This window comes from Chrysemys picta, chromosome 4 (assembly GCF_011386835.1).
Source record: "Chrysemys picta bellii isolate R12L10 chromosome 4, ASM1138683v2, whole genome shotgun sequence".
Classification (NCBI taxonomy): Eukaryota; Metazoa; Chordata; order Testudines; family Emydidae; genus Chrysemys; species Chrysemys picta.
Window position 1 is genome coordinate 86,285,852 of NC_088794.1, and position 10,182 is coordinate 86,296,033.

The 10,182-nt window shown below is 40.9% G+C and overlaps 1 protein-coding gene across 5 annotated transcripts in view; it reads left to right on the forward strand.

Moving 5' to 3' along the window:
* Positions 1-9,383, forward strand: part of PALS1 (protein associated with LIN7 1, MAGUK p55 family member) — a 130,602-nt gene extending 121,219 nt beyond the window's left edge. For all 5 annotated transcript variants that reach the window (XM_005306689.5, XM_042849322.2, XM_065592901.1 and 2 more), the window contains one exon: positions 6,304-9,383. In XM_005306689.5, coding sequence (XP_005306746.1) covers positions 6,304-6,480 — 177 coding nt within the window. In that variant the 3' untranslated portion in view covers positions 6,481-9,383. The remainder of the gene's footprint in view (positions 1-6,303) is intronic.
* The last annotated feature ends 799 nt before the right edge of the window (positions 9,384-10,182 follow it).

Below are 10,182 nucleotides of genomic sequence, written 5' to 3' on the forward strand. Positions count from 1 at the left end.
CAATTAACTTGCATAATTTGTGTGCCTCAATCCTATTGGTTAAAAATGCCTTAGATGTTTTGAGTTTGAAATCCTTTTTTATTACAAACCTAATCTTAGCTTCCTAAGGTGGGTTCCCCCCCACCCCCCAATCTGGCTGCATATATTCAAATGTCAAATCATATCTGAACTGCAGAAGTAGTTTGCTGAACAGATATGCAGACTGGATGCTATTTTGTAGAATATAAACACGTTTGAAAGCATTTGTAGTTTGTGTTAAGGCAAACATACTCTGAGTCTTTAGGCAAAGACTGTTCAGTAATTTTACTACAATAATATACCAGTCACTGAGAAATATCTTAATGTATTAATTCAGAATCCGAGCTGCAATAGAAAACATCCAGCACATGCCACTGAACAAAGGGATCAGTGTGTGGCACACCAATTGCATGACATTCCTGAATTAAAATTAGAGCGCAAACTAAGTGTTTTACTAGCAGTTTATTGTTTTGGAAGCTCAGTAAAATTAAGATTGTGGGAAAAACCCAAAGCTCCAAGCCCCATTAATTCATGTTAATATCTGTTTTGGTTAATTTTAATGGTAATAAAGGGTATACAAAAAATAAAAATAATAAACTGATTTTAATTAAGAATATTCTGTATGTATGGGATTTCAGATACTATATCTATGTTAAATATTTGAACTTGAGTGGGAAGAATTCTATGTCTAGTTCAAATAGTTATCCAAGATGGCTTGTCTTCTGGTTGGACTCTTCATTTTCTGTATATTTTCAGGGCATAGGATTCAGGATTTCAGTTAACAGGTGGACTCATTTGAACAAGTATTTTAATGATCCAAATGCAAGATTGCACATCTAGAAATAAAGCCATAGGTTGCACAATATGGGAGACTGTATCTTGGAATGCAGCGATACTAAAAAGGACTTGGTGGTCATGGTCGATAACCAACTGATGGTGAGCTGTCAGTGATTTGCTGTAGCTAAGAGGGCAAACATGACTGTGGGATACATAAGTAGCAGAATATCAAATATGAATAGGGAGATGGTATTATCCCTTCAGACAGCATTTGTGAGACCATTATTGGAGTTCTATGTTCAGGTCTTGGTGTCCACACCGCAAACGATGTTAAAAATTTGGAACGGGTACAGAGAGAGCTATAAGAATGATATTTAGTTTTAAATTAAGATTTAATTTTAAACAGGTTTATTTTTAAAAGAAAAACTTATTTAAATTAAAAACTATTTTTTTTTTTTTTTTTTTTTTCAAAAAAAATCAATTTTTATCCACTCTGGCTGTTGGTGATAGGAAAAATAAATACAAATATTTTCTTCTTGCAAATCATCTCTGTTTTCTTCATGATTATTCCCACTGGAGTTACAGGATGGAATATTTTAGTTCTTCTTTGAGTGTTGTCCCAATGGGTGCTCCACTGAAGAATCTGAGTGCTCCACTGTAGGTGCAGCAGCTTCCCCTGGGCCTGGGATTGGAGATCTTCATCAACCGTGTCTGTTGGACTGCATATGCACACCTCCCCGTCTTGTGCTGTGAGCGGGACGTATATATAGCGCGGTCTGACCGCCCCCCAGTTCCTTCACTACTGCCTTTGGTCTGGGATGGAATCCGCAGCAGAGCCTGCTTCTCCTTTTTGACCCTTTAGATAGTGCCTTACCTGTTAGGTTTAGTTTAGTAATTTCTTCTTCTTGCCTCTGTATCCCCTCCCTCCCCCCCCCCCCCCCCCCCCCAAATAATTGTTTTCATTTTACCCTACTCATTACTTCATAGCTTAGGTTTTCATTTCTCTCCTTCCTGACCTGGAAGCTTTTCCCCCCCCTCATCCTTATGCCCAGATCTCCTGGGTTCAAGAGGTGAGTGTCTTGCTGGGTTGCCTTCCCAATAACAGACAGCCCCCACAGTGCGTTCACTGTCTGGTAGAGGGACGCATCCCACAAAAGTGTTCCCACTACCACAATTTGACTGCCAGAACCAGAAAAGACTGGGACATTTGGTTATGACTTCTCATGGAGAAAGCACTCCGTCAAGAATCAGACCTGGGCCTGGACTCTCCCACTGTTCAGCTTTCCCTGCTCTGCAAGTTCATCTGCTGATCCTCATCTCCCACATCCCTATAAGAGAGAGTCATCTCTTTCCCACTTTGACAATAAGAAATAGGATCCCTCATCAATCCCTGAGACACTACCTACTAGAAAATCATCCCCTGCGAGGTCAGATGCCTCAGCATTCTCCGACAGGGGACATAGCTCCAGGGCCCTTCAGAGTATGTGAATGAAACAACGGTCAAAGATCCTAACCAGGCAGACGTACAGCCCTCTGTACTGAGCAGTTCTTCAGCTCCACCTGCTGGCTGCTCAGGAGAAGGCATCTTTCTCGGCATCGATACACCGGTACCGATTATGCTCCTACCTCCTCCTCAGGAATTCAGATATCCTAAAGACCTACTTGTATCTGACATGCCTGAGTCACCATTACTCAAATATGACCTCCCCCCACTTCCACCTTCTTCTCCAGACTCACAATGTTCTTCCCTTTCTTCTTTGAGGATGGCATCCTCCTTCCTCAGTGACAACAAGGAAGAAGAGGAGGAGGAGTGCTCAGTCACTCCTTCTTACTCGAGACAGGAGCAAACAACTTCCTCTACACAGCCTCACTATTAAAAATCTACACCTGAACCAGTACTCTGGTATAGACACCGTGGATGCAGCCCCATGTTCCACTCTCTTCACATTGGCCAAACTGGGACTCCAAGCCATTTACAAATGCCCAGGTTGAGAAGCCTCTCAGGGAGCAAAGCTGGAGACCTATACCTTTGCTTTCTCCACCAGTTTCTCGTCCACCAGAGACTGAGCCTCTCCCTACAGCGGATGAGGAGGAAGAACAAGAGGAGGAAATTCCACCACCATTCCACTTCTTCCCCTGATGAGGCTATCATGCCTCTCTCTTCCCCTCTCCCCAACCACAGCTTACATCTTCAGACGTTTCCAGGAGCTATTTCTCAGGATTGCAGTCTCCCTCCCCAGTCCTTTGGAGGAGATGAAGGATCAACAGCACAAGCTGCTCAACATCCTGCACACATCCTCCTCCTCCAAAATAGCCCTTCCTATCAATGAGGCCCTTCTCAATCCTGCCAAGGTTCTCTGGCAGATCCCAGCATCTATCCCACCAATTCACCCCACCCCAAATTCCTTGGTTCCTATGCCAGAAAAAGGACACCAATACCAATCTCGACTTGCGCACCGTGCTAGAGACTGGAAACAATTGGACTTGTTCAGTCATAAATCTTATTCATCTGCTACTCTCCAATTCTGTATATCCAATTATGAGGCACTCATGGCTAAGTATAATTACATCAACTATTCTAAAATACAGGAACTCTATCAAGACCTTCCTGATGACAATAAAGAACAACTTCAGGCACTCATAGCTGAAGGACAGCTTTTGGCCCACACAACTCTGCAAGCCTCTTTAGATGCTGCAGATACCGCTGTCTGCTCCATTGCAACTGCCGTTGTAATGAGACGGACGTCATGGCTGCACTTCTTGGGCTTTCCTAAAGAGGTACAAACCACCACTGAAGGCCTACCCTTTAAGGGCCCCAAAATATTCAAGCAGAGTACGTATGATTCCCTTCACTTGCTTAAGGACTCCCAAGCAACCCTCCACTCTCTGGGCATTTACACTGCAGGGCCAAAGAGACGCCTGAGAAAGTACCAACTTCTTCCATGATCCCAACCACCATAATACACTCCCCAGCGACAGTATGATACCCAAAGTCGTTGACAGAAGCCCCCTACCAAATGCAGACATACAACTCCACAGGGAGCTACTTGTCACGCACCTCCACCCAAACAGCTATTTTGGAAGTGTGGTTGATGTGACAGGGTTCCCGGAGTGCAACCTAAACTGTGGGACCGCTGAGCCCCTCTTCTGTGATGCAGTTGGCAAGCTACAAACCTCTGGCAGGTACTGCACAGACATCCACAGGCATGGACACAACCAACTGAGTTACATGAATGTTTCTCCCAGCCATTCATGAATCAACAATAGAGAGGCTCCGGCCAATTCCCCCCAGCATTACACCTCAGAACTATACCATCTTGCCCTGGTCAGAAGCCTAACTAGTGTAAATTCATTGCCCAATCTGCCCTCCCTCGAAGCGGAGAAGACATACACTAGCTGTGGTAAACTGAGCTGAGATTTCCGAAGCACTTCAACCAAAGTACACTGTTTTAAGTAAAATATAAAACAGATTTATTAATTACAGAAAGCTAGATTTTTAGTGATAAGTAATAAGCCTAGAGATCAAAGTTGGATCTAAGAAATTAAAAGTATATTTGCAATCTGAGTTCTATAAACTAAACAGGATTTGAATCAAGCAGTATTTCACTCTGATAGATGGTACAAACAGGTCACAAATTTTCAATACACAGGCTGGAACTCTCCTCCAGCCCAGGGCCACCCTCGCCAGTTCAGTCTTTGTCCCTATACCATTACTCAGGACGTCTCAGCAGATTGTGTCCGATCATCTGCAGTAAATACCGCTCCGAAGCCCCAGCCTTCCAATTAGGGGCCCTGTTTCTAGTCACCTACAGTGGAGCACCCAGAGGGACATCAATTGAGGAAGAAGAGCAGATTACTCCCCCTGTGTAGTAACTAAGCTTCTTCAAGATGTGTCCCTTTGAGTGCTCCACTACCCGCCCTCCTCCCCTCTGCAGCAGAGCTGAAACATTAGCTCTGCTGCAGAGAAGGAACTGGGGGCAGTCGGACCACACAGCGCTATATATACATCCCGCTCATGGCGCTAGATGGGAGGTGTGCATGTGCAATCTGACGGGCACTGCTGATGAAGATCTCTGATCCAGGTGCACAGGGTGCTGCCGTATCTACAATGGAGCACCCATAGGGGGTCATATTTTGAAGAACCTTGATTATTGCACAGGGTGAGTAACCGTCTCTTTTGTGGAAGCTTCTATTCTAGCCTTTCCCCAAAAAAACTTTGGGGTTTTTTTAATTAAAGCCTAACAAAAATCAGGCTTAATCCTAAAATCTCTTTTAGGCCCCTTTGAAAATCCCTGCCTTACTTCTTATCTCAAGTATCCTAGGGAAACAATATTTTTTGCTTTAGTTAATGCTGCACTGGAATAAGCACAGGAAGCTTTGAGAAATCTGTCATGCTTCTGTAATCTGTTTACACTGATAAAAATCCTGAAGTAAAATGATCCTATTCCACTGCTAACTTCCTTCCCAGTTCTCCCTCTGCCTCTCTTACCTGGACATTCATTTCCAGCCCACCTGCAATTTTCCTGCTTTTCTGCCACTTGCTCTTTCATTCCCCTGAAACTCCTCTTCTGTTTTTATTGCAACATTTACTAGATGGTGAACTGGTTTCAGCAACTCTGCTTTGTTTGGTTCTTTACATTTCCTCATTATCCTGGTGTGGGGTTTTTTTTGGTAACTCTTATCATGAGGCCTCTGTCCTTTGTCCCTTTTCCTGTAGGTTTTTAAAGATGAGCATATTTTAAATACGTTTTTCTAAACTCTGTTTTAATTCTTGTAATTATGTGTTGTTACATGTTCAAAGTCATGGTTCCTATTTCTGTAACGTAATCTAAATAAAGTATCTCAGCACTATCTCTTTCACATCACTGGTTTGGTATTTTTTGTTTAAATTAACGAGAATTTGGCTAATACATCACTTTGGCACTCCTGAAAATCTAACCCTTTATTCTATATGAAACATTTTCTTTTTTTCCCCTCTTATTTGGTTCCTTCAAGGGCATTTATTTGCTGGGCAGTTAATTGCAATCATCATTCTATCATTTTCCTTTTGTGTCTTTAAACATTTTTTCACTCCATACTGCATCATCATCTAGTGATGCAATAAGACTGGGCATGATCAGTGGAATTTCCTGACCAACTACTGCTAAAGACTTTAAAGTCTTTTAGAATACACATAACAAAAGTACCAAATTTTGGATAGTTATTAAAATGCACAGAAATGTCTCATATCTTGCCCTTATTAAAATACATGCCTGCTGTAAAAATATTTGTTGTAGTTGTACAGCTTCATACATTTTTAACCATTGTGTGTGGAATTAAATTTTTCTAACCCTCTGTAGCAGTTGCCAAGCCAAACTTGCCTGTGCCATTAAAATTTTGTACAAGACCTTACAATCCCCTAATGAGTAGTTTTGTACTATTTTTTCCACAGTGAACATTCAGGTGGAGTGTGTGTATGTACATATAATTATACCATATAAATTAATTCCACCTATGTTTTCCTTACAGCCAGAAGAACTAAGAGAAATCATAGAGAAGACCAGAGAGATGGAACAGAACAATGGCCACTACTTTGACACTGCGATTGTGAATTCTGATCTTGATAAGGCATATCAGGAGCTACTTCGTTTAATAAACAAACTTGACACGGAACCTCAGTGGGTGCCATCCACCTGGTTACGGTGAAAAAGAACAGTTTTAAGGGACAAGCAGATTTCTATCCAGCAGTCTGTCAAAGGGAGATTGCACATGAATCAATACAACTTAAATATTAGGTGGCAGAGTGAACTCTGTAGGTGCACCCCTTGATAGTTGATGTATTAGTGAAAAAAATCCAGTAGGCAGTTCATGAACAGAATGATATACTGATTAAAGATTGGGTTTTCTTCTCTTTGGACTAGAAATGGAAGCTCTGAACAAGCCAGTACACTTTTTAACAATTTAACTAGCCTTTCTAGCAGCTGCTTCACCTTTTCTATCTACAATCACCTTTCTTTAAAAACTAAAGATTTTAAATGTATGTATATATACAGTCCATGTCGCATAGTTATAAATATTATTATTATTTAACACTGTTAACTTAATGACTTGTGGGACATGATAGTAGTTTGTGAATATACATTTTACAAAAACACTGGGCAGAGAAATAATCTACATGAGACACTAAAGTTGATGAGAAATTCTCCCCTTTTAAAAATACACAGAATAAGGTGCCGCTTTGGTCTGAAGCTGCCTGGTTAGGCTTGAATTTATTTTTTTAATTATTTACATTCCACTTTCTGAGAGCACTGTAATTTGGAAAATGTGTATAATGTAAATATTTCAACCCTTTGTGTCTTTTTAGTCAGACTTTGTAAATCAGATTTAACTGCACATTAACCGTAGGTCCAATGAAAAAGGAATATTTACTGATCTTTCAGATGTGATATTTTTATGGAATTTTGTTTTTCTTTAAAGCTTATCAGTTGATTTGGGAGCCATTGCTCCCCACAGATTTGTAGAGATGTTTAGAAGGCAGAGGTTATATTTTTATTAAAAAAAAAAAGACATTCTTATAAAACATGCAGATTAAAAAAAATTCTTCCTGATAATGTAAACAGTTCTTATGTTTATAACATAAAGAATACTGTCTGAATGGGCAGTTGTGATTAGTGTCTTTTTATTTTTGGCCCTGGTATGTCTTGTGGCTAATGGTCCTATAGGTAACTAACTGGAATTAAAACTGCTGAATGTAGCTACTGTAAGTAAACCAATAACCTTAGGGAAAGAACTTGAGAAATGGAAACATATGTATTGCCAGGTATATATCCTAGCATGTTCTGCCATCCAAGTTCAGCATGTCCCTACAGACTAGCCTGAGTTGTGCAGCTGTCAAATCTGCAGCAGAGCTATTCCAAGCATTGAAATGAAATAATGTTACCTTTAGCTTTTATTTGTTCATGCTTCCCCCCCAAAACAATCTTGAATGTGAATGTTGATTCTCTTCTTGTTTAGCCAGAGTGTTTCCTTGTTCCCACAGTTAAACACTGGAGTTATGTCAATGTGTAGCTGAATTCAATGCAACAGTGAGAAATGAAGTTAGTTTTTCAGTCTTGTGTATATAATTTCTTCAAAGAACAAATCCAGGCAAAACTCTTTTGCCTTCTGTGTGGCCATAGCTGAATGAAGAGCTCTAAGCTACATAGAGAATGAGTATAGTGTGAAACGGTTGTTTTAAATCACTTTTAGTAAACTAACATTCCTGTATTGCAGGGTGAAATATAGTACAATCTCTGTCTGCAGTTAACCTAGAAGACCCCCAGCAAGTTGGTTGCCTATGGAAAGATGTTATATGCTGTTCAGTTGGGTTTTAGAACCATGGTACATAGTATGTTGGTGAACATGCTATGAGTGAGAGAAGAATCATAAGGTCCATTCACTGACATACCTCCAGCGAGGCAGGTGTTGGAAGACTTAAATGACACTGAAATGAACTGCACATCATGTTTAGGCCAACAGCTAGAATGTTACTAAATTAGCTTCTGGGTAAAGTATTCAAAGTAGTGGCTCCCTGCCTCACATTGCACATGCATTTAACTCTTGAGTTTTGTAGCTGTCTCACAGCAGACTAAGGTGCTGGGAGGCTACAGCATTATCCATCAATTCTGCCCTTCCAAGTTCAGCAACTTTTTTTTTTTTTTTTTTTTACACAAAACCTAAGAGATGTAATCTACAGTCAGTTGAGAAAGTGAAAAGTTGTTAAAGTGCAATCTTTAGAGAGGCATCTTTAAAGGTGTCACAGGTGAATTATCAAAATTTCACTATTATTGAACCCTCACACATTCAATGTTACATTCTGTTGTCATTAAATAATGCTGTGAATGCTGGTAAATCTCACCCCCTTTTCTCTCCTACCCTTCCCCTGAATTTCCTCAGATGGCTGAAGCCTTTGGAATGCAGTAGGTTTATAGTAGGTTGTGAGATGTTTAACTGTACCCTCTCTGTTTTTGAAATATGAGGGGGGTGTTGTGGTATTTCAGAGAGATCCATTTATGGAAGTGAAATGATCAAGACCATAGGAGTCAGTGTTGGCTTTGTATCCAATTATGTGGGCATGCTGGAGCAGCACTGAGGAACAGACCAGGCTTGCTGAGCTCTGTATCTGGCACCAGTTTTAGAGTTTGACCCTGAATTGCCTGAACATGGAGTAAGCAGGAAATCATTTTCTACCATTTTGTCATGACGGAAGAGTGTCTCTTCAGTCCCCTCTGGGGGTAAAAGGATGAAACAGACTGGATTATTGGAAGAAAACACTAGGCATTGTCACCTAATAGCCAGCTGAAAGGGGAAGGTATCTTCATTTTTATCAATCCAGATTTATTGAAAAAATGGTTTCATCATCTGAATTAACAAATATTAACAAGGATTATGAATAGTTGTATAATATGATGTGGACTTGACAACTAAGAACTTTACTGTGACCTGTGGTTAGCCCCAACTTGTATGTCTGTATCATGTATCTGCACTCTGTATTTGGAGACCTCATGAACTGCACACTGTAAAAAATGTAAGATATTTAGACAAAATAAATCACTACAATTTTTATCTGACATAGCTACTCTTGAAATCATTTGCTTATATGCTTGCTGAGCAATGGCAGAAAGGCTGCTTTGGGGTTGGTGAACATAAGTGTTTCAATTGAAGAGTTCATTCTTCTGTAATTTTTTTTAAAGAGCACTAAGTGCCCCTTAAGCTCAAAATAAATACCCTAAGTGTCTTACTATGTGGGCACAGCTCAGGGGTATGCATGTAGCTGATAAGGAAGACTGCAAATTAGGGCTGTGCTCATAGTCAAGTGGGAATTGAAGCCCAGCAGCAGCCTTACACCCCTGCAGAGCTCTAGCTGTAATCCTGTACAGTACCACACCCTGGAGAAGACTGAGGACAATCCTGCTCCCAACTAACAAACTCCTGCATTCCAAACTTAAGAAACACCATAAATGTTGCCTTTGTGCATATATTGTACACGTTTGACCCCTCAACAGCAGAAGAATAATAGGACTGGCCTATTGATTAGACAGACAAGGCAAAAACACACTTAGCACAACAGGGACTTCAGAGCCCTAGATCACGCTGCTCAGAAAACAGCTTTGCCATTTCAGTCAAGGTTAAACTTGAATGTGATCCACAGCACTTATCCCCCTTCATGATCACCTCAAGAGAGAAGCAAAGGATCCAGTGGGCATGGAGACAGCACAGGAAATGGTCCCCTCTGGTTCAGGATTAAGGTACATTTGCTACGGGCAAAGCTTGCACTGTTACTGAGCCCAGTATGCCACAGTTTCCAGGGTCGTGAAAGTAGCAACTTTGTCTCCTACTTAGCAAAACCTTAGAGTGGACACCAGACAG